Genomic DNA, 26,672 nt, shown 5'->3' on the forward strand with positions numbered 1-26,672 from the left:
TATATATGCTGATCAAATCTTCCTCTCCTAAGTAACATGACGCAAAATAGTCATTTTGAGGTAAATCCCGAATTTTACTGAAAAAACAAACAAACACAGCGATTATTTTCATCATCAGACCTTGGCGTCAGCAGTGGGCTCTGGATGAGTCTCTACAGTGACGGAGTGGTTGTCCAGAGTGGCCTGTATCTCTTTGTGATGATCCTCAAAGGTGGGCTCCATTTGCACCGTGACCAGGGTGGGTCCTGGAGGTCTCGCTCGGGTGTCTGATGTGTTGGGACTCTGCTCAATGACCGCGACGCACTCATCATCTTCAAAAGCTCTGCATGAGACATATCACGTGGAGACAAACAGATCAGCTCTAAAGCTCTTGCTTTTGTATTGGTTTGTGTAGTAGTGTGAATACCTGTTTTCATATGTTCGTCCTGCAGTCCATCGGTCAGAGTGCCGTTTGGGGACACCCAGATGCCTCTGGGCTGTCAAAGACAGGTAATGTGATTATAGGTTTAACAATCTCATAGTTTGACCTGCACATTTTTATCGGAAGGATAGGAGATCACTCATTTTGTAAGCATGAGGCTCATTCATCTAGTTCAGGGTCTGCCAACTTTATAACCAAAAGAGCTGTTTTTGTCACTTTCCACCAAATCAAATTTAACTGGTGCCACAACACATGTCTAACCTTTAAAGTTGGGCTAACACAGCTTAAAAAGTTTCATTTATAGTTTTGATATATGAACACAAACTGTGTCTTATGCTACTTTTTTCAAGTTAAACTACAATTTAGGATGTAAAGATTTCATTACATTTTCTGCTGTTTTTGCTTTAAATTTTTTTGGGCAATTTCAGCCTTCTTCTTCAACATTTGCAGCACAGACGATTCCTTACCTGCTCTACTGGTTGGTGCAGGCTCATTTTTCTGGACAACAGAATAAAAGGAAACGGTAACAAAGATGAAGGCCAAAGATACACCAACTCCCACCACAATGGGGATGTCATGTTTCTCTAGTACAGGCAGCCATGAGGGCGATTGCTGGGTAACTCTGGAAAACAAAAAGATAAAACACATCTCATTTCTTTGCTTTGCTGTTGATAATCTTCTGGCAACCAGATTTGGATTTTTACCTACCTGGGATCATTGCTGGTCATGGGTGATTGTGAGGTGTTCCTCTTCAGCCAGTCTGTGAGCTCTGTGTCATTGGCTGATTTAGCCGACTGTATCGGGCGCCCTTTCCGAGTAACATTTAGCTGGTCGGACCCGTTAACCTGGTGGGTAATCTCAGTGGGCAGTGTTGAGGAAGTGGATGTCTCGTCTGGAGAATGAGTGGTGGAGAATGACAGCCGCGAAGTTTGCGTTGGGGAAGATGTTCTTCGGGTTCGTGGCAGTGCAGAACTGGAAGATGTTGATGAAAGTAGCCTGTGGCCTTTGGACGGTTGAGGTTTGGTGATTGAAGACTGTGTCGGATTAATGGACGGCAGATGATGCTGGATTGTTGAGAACTCAAGATGAAACTTTGGTATCAAACGTAAGGTAAAGGGTTGTTGAGCATGTGTTTGAGATGCTTGGGATGAGGGTGCAAAAGGCAATAAATGAGTTTCCTGGGTATGAGGAGACTGGATTAAGGATGTGTCATGGTTAGATGGCGAAAAAGATCTTTCTTCCACTTTAGATGGGTACGATTCATCTTGTGTGGTGTCTAAGACTGAATGTCCCATCGAAGTGTTGGATACAGTACTCTGTTTTGTTGACATAATATACGAATCCACCTTATGGAAGCTAAAGGGTCCATCAACTGGAAGCGTTGATGATGATTCTGTGATTTGACTGACTGATTTGCTGTGAGAATCAGCTTCTGTGAAGAATTTCTCGCTAGTCTGTTGCTGGGTTTGTAAACCTAAAGATGTTAATATCAAATGAGATTGACTTTCAGCGTGTGGCGGCTGAAAGGTTGAGCTCGAATCTTCCCCTGTGACGACGGATCTTGGGCTGTTTATTACTGGTGGTTGAGTATTCGGTGCCAGCCTGGAGTAGAGATCTACCGACTGGAAGTTGGGATGGGGAGGAGGTGGCAATATAGGGGGTTGCATTTGTGTAATTAATGGCTGAGTTGGGCTGGTGGTTGTTGTTCGATTTTGGCGGTGGCGTAAAGCATGGCTGAGAGACCCTGATGGCATCCTCAGTTCAGCAACATCTTTTCCTGAAAATGGGGGGAAACTACTTGCCCTGATGTGGGAAGAGTCTGAAATAGAAATGAAAAGAAGTAACCATTTAGTTTCAATATAAAGCCATTCATTTTATGAATTGCCATTGTGCGCCTCTTGAAATGTTTTCCCTCATATACAAATCGGTAATAAAAATAGAAATATTGCGTACTATGTCAAAAATGCAGGGTTATTTACTAAACTTAGAATGGGTTTAACCTCTACCGTATGTTCTCTTTACACTAAACAACACATACTTAAACGTAATATAATTTATGCAACAAAAACGCCATGTTATTCGAATTAACAGTGTGTGAATGTTAAGGTTAAAATGTTCTCGTTATAGTCATGTTTATTTAATGTTCTTAAGCTGGAAATAATCATGTTTGCTTGTGTTTGTGATTTAGTATTAGAATTATTTGATTAGGTTCAGGGAAAAAAAAGCATTTTCTTAATAGTGAATTGGATAAAGTGAATTTGAATTTGTTAAATCACTTTATCCAAATACCTTTGAAAAAAGAAATTCAAGTGCAGGTTTGTTCCCCCACAACACTCTAATTGGAGTTTTATTGTTGGTCCTGGCCTTTCAGGACAGGTTTTATTTCTGTCAATCAAACTATTGTCCATTGTACTGCTAAAGCATATTATGCTCCGTTCATCATAAACCTTGTGTTTTCAGTGCAATTTTCATTGTGACTCCTCATCTGTGGAAGTGGGGAAAACCAATAAAACGCATCTTGTTCGAGCGTTAACACTTGAGCATTCTGAATACCATGTTGGTGCTTATTGCAGCAAGGTTTATGCAATTCAAGCTGAATAACGGTTTTACCATCATCATTGAATTCCCCTTGACATATTTCTGAATAACCAAAGAGATCTTGTGCAATGACTGAACTGCCTCTGGAATCAGTGTTGTCAAAGATCTTGGTCATTATTCTGATCACTACATTGATACAGCAGCATGAAGATGAAGATCTAGTGATTAAAGTGAAGAAGACGTTTCCTCACGTTGTGCCTGTGCATATGGATGTTTCGTCCTCAGATGTTGTTCAGCCAGAGAGTCGCTGAGCTGGAACACTGGAGGGCCTTTGCTCACAATAGTGGTCTGTAAAACATCGACAGGTTCAAACAGCCTATTTTGACGCTATCAGATATTACGTCGACCGTAAAACAAATAATAAGCAGGTAATAAGCCACAAATGACATATGACAATGTAAAGTTTGCGTTGAACTGACAGTACACAACACATCACAAAGTGATTTAGCTGGACCAAAGACTGATTTGGAAACAAAACAGCCTCACAAACAGCAGCGATATTAATGCTGGTATTGCTCACAGCAGACAGAACCACTCCTCTCTGCTTGCTTCTATCAGCTGGATGATCTTCAGTTTAGGACAGAGGAGAGCCGGAGTGAGAGTCGGCAGGAGAAAAAAAAAATGTACAAGATAAATTAGGAGAACACATTATCTCTACAAATACACGGTACATACTGTATATGCTGTTGCGATCAAATGATATTCTGTATAGTGTAAGTGTATACATTTGTTTCCATAGATATCCTCAGTGAGGGGTCTAGGAATTAATATTGGAACACAAAAGAAGAATCTTAAACAAATAGGAACGGTTATTAAAACCAACATCTTTTCATGTTATCTTTGTGGAGTCATGCAGAAAAACTATTTAAACCTGTATGAATGCAGATCATGTCATTACTTGTATTTATACATTTAATGTTTCTTCATTTGAACCAAACATAATTCATGGCGTCTCCCATTTGCTTTCAGGGTTTAAGATTAACATTGGAATGGCAGTTGGAATCCAGAGGCAAAAAAAAGCACAACTCCATTTAGTTACTTTTATTGTGGAATATCTCGTATGTCTCTGTATGTTGGCGAGAATTTTCTTGATTTGGAACTAAAGCCTAGTTTACCATTTTAATTCATCCTCATTATAGGTCTAATTTAAATAAACTATAGTTTTACCCTCTCCTTGGTCATTTTTGATCTGATTTTTTTCTTTTATCATGTTGGGAAAAGCCACCTCCTTAATCTTTAAATTTTTCATCGCCAAATGTCCTCCAGGGCTGATATATCCCACACTTTGAAGCCCACTTCCTTAAAGAAATGTCTGACGTGACAATGAGCCCAGATCAGCTTTACCTGTGATGGTGAGAAGGGTTCGTCTCTGGTGTCGTCCAGCTCGGTTCTCTGCTGTGCAGTAATACTCTCCTGCATCAGAGTGCTGGACACTGGAAATGTGCAAGGCTCCATCCGCTACACGTGAAGTCAGAGAGGTGAGGCAATCAGTTCAGTTCATTTCTGTTCCTGTGTGTCTCCATCTATATCAAGAACTTGAAGAACTTTGTGCGTATTAAAATTGGCATAAACCATTTGGAAGATGATCTATTTAGAGGTCACACTGAGGAGTGTGTCTCACAGATGCATAAAAAAAGCACACAGACTATTGCTTTAATTTAATTTACATTCATTGATATTTGCTTTCGTACATTTCTACTATTCTAATTTATTTATCAGAGTTCTGCAATGCTCATTTTTCAACACTGTGTGCCTCTTCAATATTCTTGAAATGGAGAAACCAACTCAGTCTTTTGCAGAGACGCTGCTGTTATTGTGGTGGGAGTCATTTCCTCAGCTAGCCCACCATGACTTATATTAGTGGACTATTATGAGGTATTTTCTATGTTCTACTTCAAATATCTCAAAATCAATCATTGAGGGATTTTCCACCAAATTGTTATATTTAGATTAACAATTCAATATGTTTGCATATTGATTGTACACCTCCACTTCCATGTTGTCATCATTCATTTGTGCTTTGGCAGTTAAGCGCTCCATCTAATCACATGGTGAATGCAAGCAACCAACAACTGAAAGGATACAGTTTCAAGCAGATTGATCTTGCCTCACCACAGCCTCATGCACGCAAAACTCTCATTTAAATACTCCAGTTTGTGTTTCACTCATAGCATAATTTTTAGTCAAAAAAACCACCCATGAAACACGAATATATTTGTGTGAACCTGCAAGTTAGGTAAATCAATCTCCCATTGAGAACCCACAGTCTATTTCTGATGATCACTTGACTCACCGTCAATGACTCTGTGTTCCGTAGGGGTGATGGGGGACTGTGTATCCTCCCTGGTCCAGGTATATGTGATGGGCTGAATCCCCATGGCTCTGCAAGGCAGCACTACTGAAGTCTTGAGCATGCAGTTGACCTGGCCTACGAAGGTCACTATGACTGGGCTCACTGACGAGGGGAAGACACACAGTGAAGGAAACATTAAGGCACATGATCTTGACAGTGTGTAATCTGATTTTCTTCTTCGCAATCAGTTCAGTGCCTGTTTTTACTTTTAATAGAACAGTGTAGTCCTGTGTGATTTCTAAATTTGACTCCAAGAGCTCTTTTTGTACTGTGGGGATAGTGTTGTAGCAGTGACGCGTAAAAAATATGCAGGACTTCAGTGGAGACCTCTGAGTAGACAAATCAAGCTCAATGTTAAATACCTGTCCTGTCACTTTGACAAATGTTTTGTTCAAAACATTTTATAACTTGATTCTTTTTAAATCTTTTATTAAATAGTTAGAAAATAATTATTTTGCTGAAGGTTAAATAGTCTATTACTTTCAATTTACTAGATCCAAATCATTCAGCAAACAATGTATTGCTTTCATTGATGCAAAGTATGTCTAATATTTTCCAAACTGCTTTTTTTTTAAATCATTTATGATGTGGCATTTTCACTTATATAAACTGAACTAATTTCTCACAGTTTGTTACTTTAAGTGAACCATTCACTGCTTTTTCACTGATGATCAACAGCTTTACAGTTTAATGTGTTCAATGTAGCAGACTTGGGGTTTTTTTGTGAGCTCTTTGCACTATTTATTACTTGCATATTACCAACAATCGTGTCTTTTCTTTTTAAGGCATTATATTTAGCTAATAATTTATTCATTAAAGCGTTCATGTTTGGGTAATTACTTACATGTAAGTTTAGTAATCCATTAATTACCTATTTGGATTTCTTCAGGTCTTAAAGGCTGATTTTACTACACACACTCTAAATCAGCACATTTACACTTGTCAGTCATCTGTCCACATTATCACAGCAACAAACATGATGCACGTTCTTGACTTGACCTCAACTCTCGTGTATATTTTAGTACACACGACACTACAGTCAGGTTGCCACATGAATTACCGGCGACTCTCAGCACTGCTGTGCTGCGACTTTGTCCCATGGTGTTGGAGGCTTCGCACACGTAGACGCCCTCATCATAGCTCCTGGCTGACTGAATGTAGAGAGTGGCATTTCTCACGCTGAATGAGAAAGACGGAAAAGGTCACGTCGCAGTTATTGTAGCAAAGCTAAGTTATCATTCAGGAAATTACCCTGATGTTATCTTTCCTCCAGTCTGCCTGGAGTGGCCTCTCTTCACCCAAGTGATGGAGGGTTTAGGGTGACCGGACACTTGACACTCCAGGACCACCCGAGCACCCACAGGTACCGTTAACGTCTGGGGCCACAGCTTCACTTCTGGAGGGGCTAGAAAATGACCAGTATGGTTGACCTTGGGGTCATTGAGAGAAATTGTCCGTGCTGTTTTGCTCAGCTGTAACACCGTACCCAGAACTGTCAGTGTCGCTGTCTGTGAGGTCAGAAATCTCTGAAGTTGGATGTTGGAGGCCCTGCAGAAGTAGCTGCCACTGTCATCCTCCTGGACACTGCAGACAAAATAGACATATTACAAGAACAATCCTATTTTCTGAAGCTAATATCAGCTCAATCAATAAAGACAGGTGATGGGGATGAGAAGTATTTGATCATGATGTAAAAAGTCAGAAAATAATAACATTTTCTGTTAAGTTTGGCTTGCGAACTATTATTTCACATCGAATGTGTGATCCCCAGAGTGGATTTAATCTTTGTTGGACTAGTTCCTTGTCTTGTCATTTGGCCACGTTTGCCTTTTAAGACAAGGAATTGGGTACAATGACCCGATTGTCCTGATCAGGGGTTGCTGAGAAAGAGTGAGAGTTCAGATCACCATGGTGCCACATGATTCTTTAATCCAAGTCTATACAGTATCTTTATCTCTTTATTGCCATTTTAGAAACATGTCAAGTCATTTGCGTTGTCCTTCTATTTCCCCCCATATGCATCACATAATATAATCATGTGTTGTTAAAAACACAAACCTGTGGAAGGAAAGGTCTCCGCTGGGCTGTACAGTTGTGTGAGTTGTGAGGGTGAGCAGCTGGTTGTTTCTGAACCAGGACACCAGAGCTGCTGGTCTGCTGGAAGGAGGTCTGCAGATGAGTGTAACATTCTCTCCTCTCTTCACTGTCATATTCACGGGCTGCTGAACAAAACTCCAGTCCATCTCTGAAAACACAACACCTCGCACTGCTTAAATGTTCCAACTTTTACACAAGAGCATGCCAAAGGAGAAACACCAGGGTGCGTGATAAAGGCTTGTCTCATAGAGAAACTCCACATGCTGCCATACTGTACCGGCTGGATGAAGGAAAGCTGGTGGTGACTTGATTGTCTCCTCCTGGTTGGAGGCTTCACAGTGATACGAGCCCTCGTCATCTCTGGTCACATTTCTGAAAAAACCCAGTCAGAAGTAAGAGTTTAAAACTATTCCTTGATGAACAAAGTGGTACAGAGAGAATGACTGTCAAAGTTTATAGTTTGGTAGAAAACAACATGTCGTGTCGTTCCAACACAGTGAAGAATGAATGTGCCTGTTGGACGTGCTGTGGGACCTGAACGTGAGCAGCTGTCCATTGTTCTGGAGGCTGAATGAGGCCGAGCAGTTTGTCAGTTGGCAGCCGTCTTTGAACCAGTGCACCATGGGAACAGGGAAGCCGTGGACGGCGCAGCGTATGGAGACTTCCGTTCCCACAGCAACAGTGATGTTGTCAGGGCCCTGGATGATCTGCAGCCTCCTTGGGACCCCTGCATGACATTGGTTAGATATGAGCCAGGAAAAAGGATCATTCCTGTGTTTCTCAATGGACGATACATCAGAAAAAAAACACCAACTGTTTGGTTTCAGTACCATCATGAAATACAGAAAGAACTAACTCTTTCAGGACAATTTTTGTTCTTTTATTACAAATATAATTGTACACACCTTGCACGGTTAGCTTAGCTGGGTTGCTCTTCTTGCTGAAATTCATCAAAGCATTGTGCGTGACACAAATATAAATCCCGTCATCCTCTAACGTTACATTGAGAAGATGTAGAGTGGCTGAAGTTTTCTTCTGGTGACCTCCGCCGTACTCACCCTGCAACAACAAACAGCAAGACAGCAAAGGTATCAAACTAGTCTAAAGCTGAAATATTATACTTTCTTTTTGCTGTTAGTACTGCTTCAAATGATCTATTTCTGCCGTTGTCTCATAAATAAAACTTCAGCAAGTCAGTACAGATGAACTATTTATCCTAATGAAAGCTTGCACTATCACAAGTGTTAATTCCATTCAATGACGATAGAGATGTATTTTTGACTTGGTTGTCATTTATTGGGAGTGGCAGCAGAGAGGAACCCTCTCACAAGGTTGTGTGTTCTTTTAAGGAGTAATTTGTGTCTTTTCAAACAGATTTTGCTGTGATTCACCTGAATCTGTCGCCCTTTTGTGACCACAGTTCCATTTTTGAGCCAGGTGATGTTTGCAGGAGGTGAACTCTCCCCCGAAACACACTGCAGGAAAACTGCCTCTCCTTCGCTGACTGTCTGATCCTGAGGACTGAAGAAAACATCTTCCAAACCTGGAACACACATTACAAATATTTAACAATGAATTTTGTGTTCTGTTTGAATGCATTGTACACTCATTCATCACTATGCACACTGTATCAAGCTTTGAGTAAACGCTGGAACGAAGAAGTTAGAAAGAAGAGAACATACCCGTATTTAATGACTATAAAATCTGATATAAATATCATTCGATAAAACTAACTGATAAGCTGGTACCTCTTATTATTTTAATGCTCCCTAGATAGATTGAATGTACTATACATTACAGTAAGTTCAGAATAAAACGTGCTGCATTCCAGTTTAAATGACAATGTTGTTTTTTCTGCTTCCAGTGCAGTTATTGCTGTGCAGTGCTTTGCGCGTCCTGAGCAGATTCAGTATCTTGAGGTCGCAGTGACAATGAGAGACTCGTGAACACACCCAGTTGGGATGAGGCTGTCAAACCAGACAGGATGAGCAGGCAGATGTGGGAAGTCATCAGTGGGAGAGAACAGTCGGAGACACACACTGGCATGCTACTGCAGAGCTCCCTTCTGTGAGGCGCGAGGAAACCAGCGTCCGACTTCACCCATGCTGTCAGCTGGGAAAAGTAATCAACAGTTAGTAAGGAGTCATAATGGCGCAAAGCTACAGAGCTTCTGTCTTTTGCTCGATTGTTCTCACACGCAGTCAGCATTTGAAGCTTTGTTTTTCACTGAAGAGCAGCTTTGTTACTATTTTACTAAAGTTTTGTTTTGTGATGAAGGCGCCCCTCATGATTCCTGAATCAACCTTGAATCTCAAGTCAAATTTGACTTATTCATAGCTGTCTGCTGTCTGCTGTCTGCTGTCTGCATGTTGGTAGTTCATCTAAACTAGGGGTGTCAAACACATTATAGTTCAGGGGCCACATATAGACCAAGTTCATCTTGAGTGGGCTGGACTGGTCAAATAGTGCCATGATAACGTTTAACTTTAAACTTTTATGTTTTTCTTTGTTGTGACGATAGAGTAAAGGTCATGCAAATGTTATCATGTAAATAAAAATGGCTACCATAGCAACATAACGGCAATTTTAATGATACTTTCTGGTGCAAAATACAGTGAAATGTCAAAAGAATGTCTTCTAGCTGTTGCAAGAACTTACATTTATTGTGTTCACGGAGCATCTTCCTCCCACTAAGTGATGTAACCCTCATCTGACCTGAATGTGTCACAACTGCCCTGCTGTAATGCAGCCTTGTGCACATTAAAAAGACATCCTGAGTAAAAGAGACAAATAAAGATGATTGAAAAGTTACATTCTGAAATAACTTGTTTAGTTTTATTTGAAGCAGACTTGGGATCAGAAGTTTGTAGGTTTGAATCCCACTGCTGGCATGTTACCACTGTGTGTCACTGAGCATGACCCTTGACCTCCGCTGCTGCCCAGGTGGCAGCCCACTGGTCCTAGCATATGTATTTAGGACGAAAGAAATCAGCCATTAGGGCCTAAGCCATGGAAAGTTTCTTTTGACGAATCAAAACAAAAATAAGTACTTTTTTATCAAAATGGAAACAAGCTACTATGATGTATGCCATATTTTGGCTTTCATGCGACAGGGAACCGTCTGAATTTTTACCTTCTTTATCTTCTCAGAAACATTTACAGAAGGGTTTTCAAAGTAATAACAAACTATGCATATCATGGGCAAGTACAAGTCTTATGCTTTCCAGACCTAGATTACTTTATATGAGGATATCATTTTTTACCCTGAAAAAGTTTGTTTTGTTTGGTGAAGTTTTGCTCTATCCTGTAACGATGAACCTGTTACTGGGCTATACCCACATATTGTGCTTAGAGAAGGACACCTGAACTACATATCCAGTTATTAAAATTTGACATCATCGTGTGTTAAGAGGCAATGCCAACATCATTTAAGTTAAAAATGTTAAAAAAAAAGCCAATTCTGTTAACTGTTGTTGTTGTGGCAACCACTCCTGGGCCATATACCCATATATTGTGCTTAGAGAAGTTCATAAAATTTGACTGCAGATTTGAACCCAGCAGTTGATGTTGTGCGATGCAAAACATTTTGCTGAACTAAGAAGACTTCATCTTTCTCCTCACTGCATCCACCACTGTCATTTCTTCACCACAAACGCCGATCTCACTGTATGCATACATCCACTTATGATCAGTTTCCACCAAATGTATTCAACAGATGAATTTTACCGTCTCGTCCTCCTCATGCCCTGCCCTCCTCCTCCTCCTCTCTCCCCTTGGCTTCATTCCTATTTTGGTTGTGGCACCGCAGCGAGCTCAGCTTTGTCCTCTTTAGTTCACTGAATGGGGCCAGCCACTTTATAGAGCTTGCACCGTGGCCCTCCACTCAATGAAAGTGACATGAAAAGAGGCTGCTGAGCTTTGTACTGTGAAGATCAGTTATTGGTCTGTGTGCGGGCAGATCACTTGTCTGATCATATGGCTTTCATGAGCCTCAATATGGCCATGTAGGGCCTGATCTTTCACTGTTTGAATGCATCGTGAAATGTCGCTAATGCACTGCTGATGTTGCATAAGTACAAGACTCATTTGATCTTGAAAGGCTTATTAAACTGGACAGGCAATGATGGGGGGTAAAGGGCAGCACTGCGATTCCTGTAGAGTGAGAACGGTGACAAATTTGAACGTTTTTCTACGGCTTTACACTGTTTCAACACAATGTATGCACCCTGCTGAGCAACAATAAGCAAATCAGTACATTTAAATTATTGTAAGAGAAGATCTTGTGAGGTAATGCGACCGAACTCCAGCTAAACCTCAAGCAAATATCAGTCACACAGGAGTTGTTGGACCAGTGTACGAGGGATCAGCTGTTAAAAATAGATGATCATTATAACATGAATATCGGGGATAGGAGGATCAAGTAAAATTTTAAAGCCATTTTAAGAACTAATTTATATGTATGAGAGCAAATCAAACCCAACTCACTGGCCTCTGTGCCGCTGGATGGAGTGGGGTTTCTTTTTTCTCTGGCCTTAGATTTTATGCAGCTGAAATTGTTGAAATTGCTGAAATTGTTGTCTGCAAATACATGTCGAGACATAAAGGGCATCAGAAGTGGAAAATATAAGGCAGCAGAAGTTGATTGAAAAAAAAGATGTGACAGCAAACTGAAATGGCTAAGTTGGGCTTGGGACATGACAGGGAGTGGACTGCTGATTCATGGTGGGGGTAGATATACAATGTACTAAATATCACATTAGTGTTGAGAGTGTGACGTTATTATCCAAATTTGTGCTAAATTTTGTAGTTGCACTTAGTTTAATATTTGCCAGAACCCTTATTTTTCCCAACGCCTTTACTGGAGCTGACCTTCACTTTCAGCTTTTCTCTCTTGCCAGAATGAGAACAGATTAGAGTGACTTATAAAACCACCTTAGTGGACAAAGTGGTGCAAAACAACGAGATTGGGTGAGGCTCATTACTTCATTGCAAACTTCAGCATATCTCACAATGGTAGATATCAAAAGTGATATTAACTGGCATTCAGTTTAGTCATTTTTCAAAATCATATTTACATTTTTGTTCTCGATTTGTTCCACTCAGACAGATGGATGTGCCTCTGCTGCAGTTCTACACTGCCAGGTCCTTGAAAGTAGTGTGAGCCATTTCACCATAACGCCAGATGCTGCTTGAGCTACCCCAAACATAAAGCATGTTTTTCCCTGGAAATAATAAAGCTTTTAGAGTCCATACAATTCAGGATTCCTCAAACTGAATCCAGTCACTGTCACAGCTTATTGAAAAAAGTCCAGATTTTACAACATAATAAATAATAAATGTGACACACCACCAGTGTGTGGAAAAGGCAGGCTTTTGTTTCTATGGTTTATAACAAATCAACTATAAACCTCTGCTTTGTACCTTGTGAAGACATAACCTTCACCACCAAGATAAATTCACCAGATACCAGACACACAGCAGCTTCATATTATCAATAAAAAGCTCTGGAATCAAACAATATGATCAAATTATGTTTGAAAATTGTCCGCAGGCCCCCAACAACATACCTCTCTGGAGGACAAAAGAAATGGCCTGTTACGATGTGCTTGAGCCGGTGACTAAACCAGAGCGGTACGTTAGTGGTCATCGTTGAGCGCAGTGAAAAGCTTGCCGGGTTCAGGACGGCTAGTGGCTGGCTTATACTCACAGAATGCCAAGAGGCCCGGGGTGTGAATCTGTCTGACTCACACCAGATCATTTACACTGTTTAGCATGTCATTAAGATGTTTGTAGCCCACACAACCACTTCTATGATTTTTTTTTTTTCTTTTTCTAATGGACCAATTGTCAACCATGATATTCATGATATTCATGGTTGACAATCATAATATTACTTTTTTTTTTTTCAATTGGAATGTGCATAACCTGAATCACAAGCTACAACCTTACTTTGGATAAAGAGCTTCTCGAAGATGGATGGATTAATCAATGGATGGACACCCTGAACCGCACACTCGGCTCCTATAATGAGGGTTTTACACGGATTGCACTTATTTTCTATTATTGTACTTGTTGCTGGTTAGAATGAAAACAGCTGCGGATCAAAATGGTGTTCGATCACAAGAACAAATGAAACTACTACAACAGAATGATAATGACGGCAAGAATGAAAAGCAGCAGAATTGCACTGATGAATCTAAACAATTCTCGTGAAGAGGAAAACCAACCAATAATAAAGTTTTCTGATTATATGACGGCAGCGGATACATGAGCTACAATTACAACTCTATTTGTTTTTCTTCAATTAAGTGTTCTTTGATGAAGAATAGGTAATCGAATTCAGATATAAATGCACAGTTTATTTGCAAACCGGTTATGAGCTAAAATGTGAATGTGAATGATGGTTACTTCCTGCACACCTTGATTAATATACAACAAACAGTAGTACCTGCCATGCAAAACACTGTCAGCTGCATTTGAGTTGCAGTTGAAAGGTACAAGCATTAAAAAAAATAAAAGCATCTTTCACAAGACTTGAAATGATTGAAAACATTGATACTCACTCTACAGTAGTCCGAGGATTGTCTTAGTGTTGGTTTAATCAATCCATTCAGTCAGATGTGCGTCTACTGTGAACTCCACTCTGGATCTGCATGTGCATGCTGGGCTTCTAGAGAATAAACAACAGCCACACACGTGTGTACACCCCCCCCCCCCCCCCGACCACACACACACACACACACACACACACACACACACACAGCTTTCCCATTCAAAGCCAGCAGCTGTAATGAAGCACAAAACCCCTTCATGTCCTTTATTTAAACAGAAAACTAACTGATCCATGCACTCGCTCTAAAACAGTAAATTACATAATAAACCCAAATGTTCACTGATGATGGCTTAAAGACAGACTGAATGCATTTTTATACTTTGTCCATTACAGTAAGGAAACAAGTGTTTGTCTGTTTGATGAATTTGAACTGAGTCAATGTTTTTAGAAGCTTTAGTCGGAGCGGATCTTAAGCTTTGCTTGCTCTGAGGTTGGCAAAAATGAGTTGCTCATGTCAATAGAACCAATAAGACCTAATTTATTTTTCTTGTGAGACAACAAGTCATGAAGAAATTAAATCCACCACATGAGCAAATGATAAAATATGCCTATAGTGTAAATGGTGTAAAAAGTGCAATAGCAGATAATGATTGAGTAGGATTCAACGATGGATTTTCTTTTTTCAAGTGATTGATCACTGGGTGTTATGGACCATCCAAGTGAAAGACTTGAGTGATGAAGTTACGTCACTGGACAGCAGAGGCCTAAAGGTTAGAGCTATGAGTTGGTCAAGTTTGCGTCAGGACGGGCAACCGAAAAACAATCATCTTTTGACTTAGTGTTCAAATCACTCACTCACGTTTCATACACACATAAGTGAGGTTTTGCTTCATCTTGATGCTTTCCTACAGAGAACATATAAACAGAGCCCCCCCCCCCCTCACACACACACACACACACTCACACACACATAGACATGGACACAGCCAGCATACTACAGGGGCCAGACAAAGTCCTTACAGATGTAAATTGACAATCCATTCAGCATAATCAAATGGAAATTAAAGTACAAATGCACCGATTTATAATCTATGCAGGAGGGGTCATTTTAATTAAGCAGACAAAGCAGGCGAAATGTAACATTGTTGGATTCAGGACAACATCAAACACAGAATCCACCAAAGGCTGTGCAGAGTGCAGGTTCGCTCCAAAAAAACACACAACAATCTGTATGTGAGCACAGTTCAACTAAAATACTGGAAGACCCAGTGACTTCTATTAGTGCTAAGAAATGGAGCAATGAGTAATCAACTGCAACATATGGACTGACCGACGGAGGTTATTCACTTGTTTTTGATCCGTCTTTGTCTTTGAAATTAGTTAAAAGGGTCACAGTCTCTTTTCATCCATCTAATCACAAGAAAGGTTGTTAAGATATTGAGGTTGTATAGTTTGAACTACAGACATGAATTCAGAAGAAGGTAATTAGTCTAGAAATATTTCATAACATTGTGACGCTTTACAGCAAGAGTTCCTTTCTTTCTGCAAAAATGCTGAAAATACTTCAGTAAAAATATTATTAGCCATTCGCACCTTTAATCAAATTAATCATCAAATCAACTCGATCGCATGTTATGCAGGGGATGCTACCAGCCAATATTCAACAGATAAACAGTGTGTTTTGGGATTAATATTCATTCGGAATTCATGTACTGGAAGCTGTAAGGGAAGAAGTGTCTATTGAACACTTTCTTCCTTAAAGATTGAAAAATCACAAGCGCCAATCAGAAAGTCATGGCTGTAGCAAGAATGGGAGAAACAAGAAGCGAGAGGATGAGGATGCCTGGGGTGATGAAGCTGGGCTGTGCTGCATTGTGGAGCTCAGTTAAACAGAGGGCTTGTTCCAGCATTTGATGAGTCTCAGCACTGATACCTGGAAGACACAAGAGTGAGCGCTGTAGGAGCGAATACACCGGGGCTGCTTCTCTTTAAAGTTGAGATCTTACCATGTTGGGACCATTCCCTCCAGGCATGCAGATAGTCAGGATCATATTCCCGCCCAGAAGCTGAAAAAAAAAAGAAAAAAGAATCACTTCTCATAAATATTTCTACAATTTCTTTCAAGGAAAATAACCTCTTTCCTACCTCGGGAGTGCTCCATCAGAAGATGCTTCAGGTCCCTGATGGCTCGGGTCAGGTTCTCCAGGCGCTGCTGCAGGTGGAGGTTCTCTTCCTTCAAAGTGTGGATGGTGTCCTGGAGCTCGTAAGCTGAGCCGCTGGGCGAAAGCTGAGAAATCAGCCAGAGCAGCACAGTGACCTGCACATCAGGGAACATTGTGGCAACAGCTGAGGGTCCATCCGTCACACTGAGGGTTGCTGCCTGGGTAAACTCCTCTGCAGCTTCACTGTGTTTCACTGTCAGGACGTGGCCCTGTGGTGCGCACGCTGGCCTGTTTCTGTGTCAGAATTGATCCACTGATGGGTAACTAAGTGCTTTTCGCCCTATGACCCAAACTAATAGGTCGATTGTTCTGTTTGAGATCTCAGAGAAACACAAAGTTGTTTTGGAAGTAATAAGTCTTTGTCCTAATGTTGGAGAACACAAAATGTAATACAGACAAAAGCCCAGGGAGATGTGAGATATCAGTTGGATTAATTTGTAACTGAACTTTATTGGAAATTGAAGCTGTTTGAGGTACTTTAAATGTAACCGATGAGCTCATTGTATGTCTAATGTATGCTCTTCGAATCTGTTCAACCTCAGTATATATATGTCTTATCTGCTGCTCCCACTTCATGTAGTCTACATTGTGTGATGTATATTATATGTATGAATGTACACTGCATGAGATGCAGTTTGGCTCTTTAGTCGATTGTTAAGTTGTCATGATACATCCAATATGTCTCCTTGTACTGGAATCTATGATTTGCAGGTTATTTTCCTCAATGTTTGAACGGTTTGTGGGACGATATTGTTTGTTTTTCTGGTATATATATATAGCTTTAGTGATGTTTATAAGTGAGAATTACTGTATGTTGGATAAATGCAATGTCGACAAAATGGCTTTTTTACGCAACTTTCCTTTATCTTATGATAATAATGGTTACAAAGGACTAATATATAATTATATTATATATATATAATTTCTGTAGGCTACAATGAATCTTGATTGCATTGTTGATGTCAACATCTTGTGTACATCGATCAAGGTGGGCTGTAACAAAACTGTTTGTTTTCTGAATTCTTTGGTTAGAAAGAGCTTAATAAAAAAAGCATTCTCAGTTTACCATCCAAACCACTTTATTTATTGTTCCAGTAAGACATACATTTTTTTTGTTTTTGTTTTATTCAAATTTTCTGGAAAGAATAGGCCGCATTTCTGTTTTTTATTTATTTCAGTCCATTGTCTTTGGTCCAGGGATTATTTAGGCAGCTCCTCTAAATTTATGTCTTTGGTTAAATTTAAAAAAAAAAAAAAAAAACAAGTGAGTTTTATATTTGCACAGAGGATGGACATTTTGAAAATCAAGAAATTATGTTCAATTAATCTTAACGGACAAAGTCCGTAAGTATTGTACATGTTCACAAGTCACTGTCACATTTCAAAAATATAGCATTTTTAATTAAATTATAACATGAAAACATCTCATCCACATTAGCCTGATCAACAACCCTAACCCTAACCCTAACCTTAAAGTATTCACTGTGAGGAAACCGAGTTAACAAACTAAACATAGTCGCCATTGTTTGAAGCTGTATGGAATAAAACAGGAGGCTCAGAGCAGAAGAACAGAGCATTGGGGGGGATCAGTTCACTTGGACTTTTTTCTTGACTTCGGGAAAACATCACTGAACGTCATCAGAAGCAGGCTGTTTTGTTCTCAAACGCTCAATGACTTCCTGGAGAGAATAAACCTTCTTGTGACGGCGCCTCGCTGACTGATGAGCCGCCTTAAGCCTTGTTCTCACGCGTCTTGTGTCCTGGTGGCAAACATTCAAGTTGTGTTTGAGGGATGTTGGACTCTCACAGACACAGTGCTCCCTTTGTAGACACTGAAGGTCACATTGGGAGCGTTGGCTTCGGGATGTTGGCATGGTGAGAGAAGGAAGTTCAGGGGATGTGGCTGATTGTAACGAGCACGGTGAGCTTGTGCTGTCCTCTGAAGGCTTCCTCGGCTGCACAGCCTGCAAATACATCCACGGACATTTGTCTCACATCAATATAAGAAGTCTGAAACCCGACTGAAATCTGCATCATGTCTGCATTAACTGTTATCCTATCGTAGGACACTCACAGTACGCATCAAATGCTGATTAAACTTGAGCAGGGTGGGTATGGAGTCATCTCTGAGGCGAATGTTCTGTCCGGTGCGGTCAAAGCAGCGATCAGCAAAGTGATCCGAACAAATCACCGCCTTTGGTCCCGGTTGGTAGTTTTCATACTGGATAGCAATAATCCACCTCTTCACCAGATCAGGGTTGCTGCGAGGAAACCTGACAAATAAGAAATGGTAAATCTACTGCATAGAACATCAAAATGAAAGCGTTTTAAAATAATATATTATCCAGCATTATGGTGTTGATCTTGCTACAAATTGGGCCATGCAAATTGAGTATCTTAAATGTTAAATTTGTATTTATTTCTATGTCCAAATATCAGTTTTATTTATTTGTATTAAGTGTAATAGGAGTCAAAAATCTCATGAATTTTCTTTCTTACCTGTGAAAGGTTTTTCCACATCCTTTGAACTGCCTGTTAGTACAATTAAATGCAGCACAACTTGGCATGACTAAATCTAAAACATGCCAGTAAAAACCTTGTGAAACAGATTCTCAGCTTTTTCTGCGCGGCTGAGTCTCCCCTGATGTTTTCTGCGCTTTGGGAGTACCAACATGGCGTCTAATGGGCTTCCGGTTGTTTTCTCCGGTAGACAATAAAGTTTGGACGTACGTCAACGCAGCCGCCATATTGGACCGGGCACATAGGTTCGTAAATCTCCTTTTTAATAGTAAAATCTCTGCTATTCTCTTCATAAACAAACAGAACACCTCGATAAAATCACACTAAAGGCAAATATTTGTCAGATATATTTATTTTTTGTCACATATATGTACAGTGTTTTGCTGTTATTGTTAGTAGTTTATCATGTTAGTGCATTATTGTTAAGTAAATCTGTCATTCTGTGTACTACCTTTACACTTTACAATAACTTGACGTGTATTATTTAGGCAGTATTTAAATACATTATTTTATTCTTATGTACACGCATTCCCTGTTGTTGTTCAACGGTTACCACAATTATAACTACTTCTCTGATCATTATGATATAGAGATTTTCCTTATTACTTCCATACTTGAAATACTGCTGCATTTCTGTAAGTATTGATTTTGTGCCATAACATGCTAATAACAGGATATTATATTTATTTTTATAGAGTTGTAATATTGTTTTGGAGACCTGTATTTGTTTTCTGCAATATATTTATAAAATGATGTAGTCCGATACAAAACCCAAAACAAGTTTGACTAATATACACACTCCTTTTTCTGTGCAAGTGATCTGAGCAACTGCAACTGATCTATGTCACTGCTCTTATTACCCTCCACTAAAGATCATAAACCCTTGAAAGATGAGGATCCAGTCCAAGCTGAGGTCCATCCTGAACAACGTCTCATACTCCTCCATGATGTCCTGGTCAGAACACCTGGAACACCTTCAGCAACAAACTCATCCCACCAAAGTGTAGAGATCCTTCCTGTAGCCACAAGATGTTATAACTCATCCTTGGAAATAGTGTTTGTTGTGTTTTTGTCCCATTTTCTTTCATTCTTCCATGTTATACTAGTCACTGTTAACTCTTGTGCATATCAATATTTCACATTATTTATTTAAATTTTATTCAATATTATAACTTTTTAATGTATATATTCAGTATTTCCGTCTGGGGTTAATATTATATTCTATTCTATTCTATTCTATTCTATTCTAACCGTACTAATACTATTTTTTAATATTACGTACAATACAACCGATAAAATACTTTTCATCCAGAAAAATTATTCCAAAACTATTTTCCCTGTATTTAAGTTTATCCCGGCGCACTGTTGCCCGGTACAATATGGCGGATGCGATCGCGTATGGGGACCTATCTATTGCGGGACCATAGTGTTCTTCTTCCGGGTTCACTTCCGGTGACAGACGTTCCAAGATGGCGACTCACATGTCAAAGTGCCGAAGCCTGAGTCGAGTTCAAAGGTAACACGTTTACTATCAACTTTTGTTCATGGACATCCAACCTGGGCACTGCACAAAGATACTGTACTCTTAGTACACCCAGCACAGTCCATGGGAAGCTTCTCACTTGCTCGTGCGGCCTTAGTGCGACTCCATTAGCAGAGATTAGCTCCTGCAGTTAGCATGCTGCTAAGTGTTGGGTTAATGTTACAGCATGACTCAGGCATCAGAGTTAACAGGACAGCAGCCATGGTTAAATTGATGCAGACATAGACTTGAAAACAGCTTAGTTTATGTTTGGGAACTGCTGGGATTTGCGAGTGGAGGCTCAGCTCAGGGCAATTAAGTAGGTATCACTTATATATTCACAGTTGTAAACACATTTCATATATTTTACTGTAAGCGAAACGCATGAAGCTGTAAGTTGGACGTCAAAACGCCTTTCAACCTGCCATCGATCCCTTAGATATTATATATGCTATTTAATAAACATGAAAACAATCTTATTTTTTGTTTTTATTAGTATTTTATTAATTATATTCCTGAGCAGTGTGTGATACAGTGTGAACTTTATTTTAATGGGAGTGTTAGCAGCGTTTGCTTGTCTTTTTTTTTCTTTCTGGTCCACCACTCAGTGTGAAATAATACAGCAGGTTTTATATTCCATGTTTTGCTGCCTACAATTTCTGGTGAAACCTTCATCAGCCCTCTTCTACCCTCACCATCCCTCCGGCCTGAATGATCGCCTTCAGCCTCTTGCTCCTCCCAGAAATCTGGAAATTACTCCTACCCAATATCCAAAAGATTCAATCTCTGGACTCCTGAAAATCTCAACTTAAAACATAACTTTTTAAACAAACATATTTGTGTTAAACAAGTGTTTTTTTTTTTTTAATGTTTTTAATATGATTGTTACTTGTTCTTCAACTCTATCTTAGCATGCTCATTTTGTACCTTCTTTGTCCTGAAAGGCGCTGATAAATAAAATGTATTATTATTATTATTGTTATTATTATCATCATCATCCTCACTTTACTGTTGTCCAAGGTTTGGGATCGCAGCGTACAGGAAGTACAGCAGTGGCAATGGATACCCAAATATCTCCCTCTCTACACCTTTGCCTGGGATCCCTAAACCAGTGTTTGCCTCCGTCGATGGTCAAGAAAAGTATGAGACCAAGATAACAACTCTGGAGAACGGCCTCAAAGTTGCCTCTCAAAACAAGTTTGGTCAATTCTGCACAGTTGGAAGTGAGTTACAGCTTTAATATGCAACTAACGTCGATTACGTCACTGTTGGTTTTTGAGTGAATGAAACGTGGGCGTCTTCTTTCTTTGTTTCTTTCAGTTTTAGTGAATTCAGGATCCAGGCATGAAACAAAGTACCCAAGTGGAATATCACATTTTTTAGAGAAACTGTCATTTTCTGTAAGTGGAACCACTTCAGTGGCAACAGGTTCAAGTTTAAGGAGGTGGAGATGTTTGACGCAACACTAACAATATGTTCATAATCAGTCTACAGCACAGTACGGGAGTAAAGATGAAATTCTGCTCACGTTGGAAAAACATGGGGGCATCTGTGACTGCCAGACTTCAAGGTATTTGCACAGTTCCTGCCTCGGTGTCACACGATGTAACGATTGTTTACTAAAACCTTTGTGGTGTGTTTACTGTCGCGCCGTGCAGAGACACCACCATGTACGCGGTGTCCGCTGAAGTGAAGGGTCTGGACACGGTGGTCAACCTTCTCTCTGATGCTGTATTGCAGCCTCGCTTGCTGGGTAAGTTGGTCTCACCTCAGGTGAACCATCGGGGATCTCCTGGAGGCGTCTCAATCAAGTGATCTGTCGTGTGTTTGTTCGCACGCAGACGATGAGATCGAGATGACCAGAATGGCCGTGCGCTTTGAGCTAGAAGATCTAAACATGAGGCCGGATCCTGAACCGTTACTGACCGAGATGATCCATGCTGTGAGTCGCATCTCGCTGGTTTTCCCTCTGTAACACGGGCACATAGCTGGAGGACCTTTATGACTCTTTTATCAGTCTGTTTTCACAGCAGAACAAAGCTGAACTGCAGGGGTGATAGGTGGCGGTCAGAACAGAGATCCAGGCTGTGAGAGAATAAAAGAGTTATGGGTCCTAACTTTATTTAAAACAAGTAACTGCTTCTAAGTCGACAATAAATCACAATGCATGATATTTATTTTCATAATACAGCTAATCTCAATAGATATCTGGTTCAAATATTATCAAAAAGACATTTCTCCCCAAATCACTCACAACCAATCATTTAATTATTCTTAATAGTTTAAGTTGAATATCACTGTCTGTATAGATTTTGAGGCTGCATCTTAGCTCGCAGCTTCCTTGGTGAAGCTTGTGTCCAGTCCTGTTGACCGTGCACGGTCTACCTCCAGGCTGCGTATCGAGGAAACACGGTGGGGCTGCCGCGCTTCTGTCCCGCCGACAACGTGGACAAGATCGACAAGAAGGTGCTTCACAGCTACCTGCGCAACTACTACAGCCCGCAGCGCATGGTGCTGGCCGGGGTGGGCATCGAGCACGAGCAGCTGGTGGAATGTGCCAGGAAGTACCTGCTGGACGTGAAGCCGGTGTGGGGGGCGAGCGCAGCGACCAACGTGGACCTCTCGGTGTCGCAGTACACCGGCGGCATCATCAAGGTCTGGGAAACTTTTTTAATATGAGAAAAGAAAACTTTGTTTTAGTTCTTGGTTTGAGATAAACATGGAGCAAAGTATCTAAGCTTGTTTGAAAAGCGGGATCTTTATGTTGTCAGATGGAGAAGGATATGTCTGACGTGAGCCTCGGCCCCACCCCGATCCCCGAGCTCACACACATCATGATCGGCCTGGAGACCTGCTCCTTCCTGGTGGGTCCCCGCACGGTTTGGGAGAGCTTTGCCACCACTGTGAAATGTCAAATTCAAACAAACGTTCCCTTTCCAGGAGGAAGACTTCATCCCGTTCGCAGTCCTCAACATGATGATGGGCGGAGGCGGCTCGTTCTCCGCCGGGGGGCCGGGGAAAGGCATGTTCACCCGCCTGTACCTGAACGTGCTCAACAGGTGAAAACCGCTCCTCATGCTGCACGTCTCTCACTCTGCTGCAGGAAAAAGATGCTTTTAACTACTTTAGGTCAAATGGAGACACTTTTTCAAACTTTGAGGTTTATTCTGTCCTTTAATACTTCCTTAACATTTTATTTGTGACTATTGATGCAAATATTTGTGTGGATATTTTCTTCTTTTAACTTAATCACACTTTCATGGTCATAAATCTGTCACTTTGCGTTCATATTTACTTTTAAGTCGACTTTTAACGATGTAAATGAATTCTTCCTTGTCTGTTTGAGGTGAGTCCAAAGTAAAGTAACAAATCATTTGAGAATTAATGTGTTGAAGTCAAGTTTCTTCTAAAGTGTATTTTGCTGTCAGGAAAAGATCAAAAGTTCAGTTAATGGACAAATCAGCAGTTGTTTACCCCCCCCCCCATTCATGTCAATTGTTGTACTGTTTGTGCTTTCAGGCATCACTGGATGTACAATGCCACCTCGTACCATCACAGCTACGAGGACAGCGGGCTGCTGTGCATCCACGCCAGCGCAGACCCCCGGCAGGTCGGCACAGTCGGTCACGTCTTCGCCATCAGAGAGGGTTTTGTTAGATCAGTCCCTTCGAAGCCGTCACATTTTAGAGATCACACTGTATTTGTGTGACTCTCTTGATGTGTTTTCCTGCAGTTTACCACTGGTAGACCGTTCACTGGTGTGACCCATATTCTCGGCTGTGCTGCTCATCCCACAAATGCAGGCTTCATTAATACTTGGTGTCACTTCAAAGTAAAATAACAAGGATTTCCAGTGGCATGAAATGCTTTCCCTAAAGACAAAGAAATAATCTATCAAACGTATGTTTCTTAGTTTTTCTAGTTTCATTGCCTGAAAAGCTTTGAATTTAAGTGATACTGTTATTTGACTCATTCTGTTTTTATTGCCTCGGTTTGTGGTGTATTGTTTTTAAAGAATTCCTCCTCCTGTAAAGGAGTGACGTGGCTCACGTTCACACTCGCTGTTCCTCCTCAGGTGCGGGAAATGGTGGAAATAATCACCAGAGAGTTTATTCAGATGGCTGGAAATGCAGGAGAGGTAAAATATGGTCACGCATGAAGTGAATTAAGGATAATATTTTTTTAAATCAAACTTAAGAGCCTTTTTTTAAATCAAGCTTTTAATTGATTTTTATTTATTAAATTATTTGTATTGTGGTTTTTTTTGTACTTTTGTGTTGTTCATTAATTACTATCATTTTAGTGTAATATTTTTCATTTATTTGTTTTCATTCCTCATTTGAGTATTTTGAAATTCTAAATAATCTTTTTATGTTTCTGTGCAGCCTTAATCTAAAGTTGATGTTTAGATGTCTTCGTTTTAAATAATGTTTTCTGTATTGAGTGACTCATTCTGGCTCTAGTGTTTCCTCATTTTAGAAGAGGATTAACTCTTTCATCTCTTTGATGCTTTCATTTTAAATGTAGCATGCTGTTTTTTTTAAGTGGTCATAATTTTCCCCCCTCCCTGCATTTGCAGATGGAGCTGGAACGAGCCAAGACTCAGCTGAAGTCCATGCTGATGATGAACCTGGAGGCCCGGCCGGTTATTTTTGAAGACGTAGGCCGCCAGGTCCTCTCCACAGGAAAGAGGAAGCTGCCACATGAGCTGTGTGACCTCATAAGTGAGTCCTGGAGGAAAAGCTGCTGTTGTTTCATACTTCTACGTGGAATTATATCAACTGCTTGACTCGCTTCCAGGCAACGTGACGGCCAGCGACATCAAGAGAGTGACCACCAAGATGCTGCGCAGTAAGCCCGCCGTGGCGGCCCTCGGCGACCTGACAGAGCTGCCGTCCTACGAACACATCCAGGCCGCCCTGTCCAGTAAGGATGGACGTCTGCCACGCATGTACCGCCTCTTCCGATAAGCTCGCCCCCCCCCCCCCCCCCCCCCCGCCCACCAAAAAAACAAAAACTGGACTCTTTTATACTAGTGTTCCCTCCTGAAACAGAAGAGGCCCTCTGTGGGAAGGGAACCAGCAACCTGGGCTCTGACCCAGATCCTCCCGAAAGAGGGGAGTCACACACACAACCACATCGTAGTCTGCAGAACCCCTGGACACTCGGTATTTATTGTTAAAGAGCAGAAGCCGTGATGGAGTCTGGATTTGAAGTGGCGGTTGGCCTCACAATCGAAGTTACTGTTCCCTTCAAATAACAGCTTGTTTTCATGTTACATAAGATCCCAACAAAGTTACTCCCCTTCCTTCCTTTTCCTCCTAGAATATCTGAATATTGATGCAGTAGTGCATCACAATGCCACAGGAGGAGAGCCCACAGTTCACAGAATAATAATTAAAAACAAAACTAAACTTGTGGTCATGACCAACTTCCTGGTTTCTTTAATGTGAACGCCTCAGACTGACGAGGAGGAAAAGTTAGAGGTCAGTTAAAGTCACGTTCCGGCAGGCAGCGAGATAAGAAGATCGATAAAGTTCTTCATGATTAAGTTTCCGTTCGTATCCTGTTAGGCTATTTCTCCCTGGACGAAAGCGAGCACTGCCATGTTATAGCTAGACATTTGTGTGACACAGCAAGAAGAGACTAATTCACTAGATTGTTTTATCAGATGCACTTTTCTTCGTTTCTCACTTGTATTAGGGAGCGAGTCACACGCTGTTGTGTAACCGGCCACTAGAGGGTGTTTTGAGATTTCGTGGGCTGTCACGTTGCACGAACAGAATATTTTGAACACATTATTAAGAAGCTGCCTTGTTTTGTTTGTACTGAGAAACCGAACTTTCAGTGAAGGATTGGATCTCAACTACTTGTTGCATCTTCTCATCTCACTTTCTGCCAGAATAAAAAAAAAAAAAAAACGCAAGAATTATTATTTTTTTCCTCCGAAGAAAAGTAATTCTTTGTCTCATTAAGTTTTCTCGTGTCTTTAGCAGCTTTTATTTTCCAAAACAAAACGTGTAATTCTGCCTAAAACCGTTCAGGGTGTGGCGGGCCACTTCGAAGAGCTTCAGGGGGATGAATGACTTCATCCTTTAAATTACTGAGAAGAAATTCTGCTGAACTACAGGTTGTTTCAATAAAACACATGTGAGACAGATTATAAATGTAAAACAGGCTGTAGTGCAAAAATCATGCGTTTACATGTGTACATCTATATTAGACGATTTATATGTTCAAAAACATCACAAAATCTGGCAATGCGCTCTGAAAACCTCCACGTCTGGTTCCTACTTATATTCTATGTGTTAACATCCTTGTATCAACCAGTGAATAAATGTGAGAATAAAAATCTATATTTTAGAAAAGCTTTTCTTTGCTTTGAT

At 40.6% G+C, this 26,672-nt stretch overlaps 3 protein-coding genes across 3 annotated transcripts; 1 reads left to right on the plus strand and 2 right to left on the minus strand.

The window, feature by feature from the left end:
* Positions 1 to 15,106: 15,106 nt before the first annotated feature.
* Positions 15,107 to 16,423, minus strand: LOC308111670 (uncharacterized protein). The gene is made up of 3 exons (XM_080466653.1): positions 16,168 to 16,423; positions 16,029 to 16,088; positions 15,107 to 15,955 (listed from the first exon to the last, which is right to left on the minus strand). The coding sequence occupies exons 1-3, from the start codon at positions 16,355 to 16,357 to the stop codon at positions 15,807 to 15,809; spliced, it is 399 nt and encodes a 132-aa protein (XP_080322779.1). The 5' UTR covers positions 16,358 to 16,423; the 3' UTR covers positions 15,107 to 15,806.
* An 885-nt stretch (positions 16,424 to 17,308) lies between these two features.
* LOC308112636 (THAP domain-containing protein 1-like) lies at positions 17,309 to 18,928 on the minus strand. The gene is made up of 3 exons (XM_080468312.1): positions 18,744 to 18,928; positions 18,319 to 18,517; positions 17,309 to 18,208 (listed from the first exon to the last, which is right to left on the minus strand). The coding sequence occupies exons 1-3, from the start codon at positions 18,809 to 18,811 to the stop codon at positions 17,870 to 17,872; spliced, it is 606 nt and encodes a 201-aa protein (XP_080324438.1). The 5' UTR covers positions 18,812 to 18,928; the 3' UTR covers positions 17,309 to 17,869.
* Positions 18,929 to 20,220: 1,292 nt separating this feature from the next.
* On the plus strand, positions 20,221 to 26,648 carry pmpca (peptidase, mitochondrial processing subunit alpha). The gene is made up of 13 exons (XM_080468102.1): positions 20,221 to 20,280; positions 21,307 to 21,509; positions 21,607 to 21,686; positions 21,774 to 21,856; positions 21,945 to 22,039; positions 22,128 to 22,228; positions 22,678 to 22,941; positions 23,058 to 23,150; positions 23,227 to 23,345; positions 23,806 to 23,896; positions 24,362 to 24,424; positions 24,866 to 25,010; positions 25,087 to 26,648. The coding sequence occupies exons 1-13, from the start codon at positions 20,234 to 20,236 to the stop codon at positions 25,254 to 25,256; spliced, it is 1,554 nt and encodes a 517-aa protein (XP_080324228.1). The 5' UTR covers positions 20,221 to 20,233; the 3' UTR covers positions 25,257 to 26,648.
* The last annotated feature ends 24 nt before the right edge of the window (positions 26,649 to 26,672 follow it).

The sequence above is a fragment of the Lipophrys pholis genome (genome assembly GCF_963383615.2).
Source record: "Lipophrys pholis genome assembly, chromosome: 7".
Classification (NCBI taxonomy): domain Eukaryota; kingdom Metazoa; phylum Chordata; class Actinopteri; order Blenniiformes; family Blenniidae; genus Lipophrys; species Lipophrys pholis.

Coding starts and splice junctions, on each gene's coding strand:
- pmpca (XM_080468102.1), top strand. CDS start 20,234: ATGGCGACTCACATGTCAAAGTGCCGAAGCCTGAGTCGAGTTCAAAG. Junction 21,510..21,606: donor TCAATTCTGCACAGTTGGAA/GTGAGTTACAGC, acceptor TGTTTCTTTCAG/TTTTAGTGAATTCAGGATCC. Junction 24,425..24,865: donor TGGCTGGAAATGCAGGAGAG/GTAAAATATGGT, acceptor CTGCATTTGCAG/ATGGAGCTGGAACGAGCCAA.
- LOC308112636 (XM_080468312.1), bottom strand. CDS start 18,811: ATGCCAAGTTGTGCTGCATTTAATTGTACTAACAGGCAGTTCAAAGGA. Junction 18,518..18,743: donor TGTGGAAAAACCTTTCACAG/GTAAGAAAGAAA, acceptor CTTATTTGTCAG/GTTTCCTCGCAGCAACCCTG. Junction 18,209..18,318: donor ATCAGCATTTGATGCGTACT/GTGAGTGTCCTA, acceptor ATGTATTTGCAG/GCTGTGCAGCCGAGGAAGCC.
- LOC308111670 (XM_080466653.1), bottom strand. CDS start 16,357: ATGTTCCCTGATGTGCAGGTCACTGTGCTGCTCTGGCTGATTTCTCAG. Junction 16,089..16,167: donor TCTGATGGAGCACTCCCGAG/GTAGGAAAGAGG, acceptor TTTTTTTTTCAG/CTTCTGGGCGGGAATATGAT. Junction 15,956..16,028: donor GAGGGAATGGTCCCAACATG/GTAAGATCTCAA, acceptor TGTGTCTTCCAG/GTATCAGTGCTGAGACTCAT.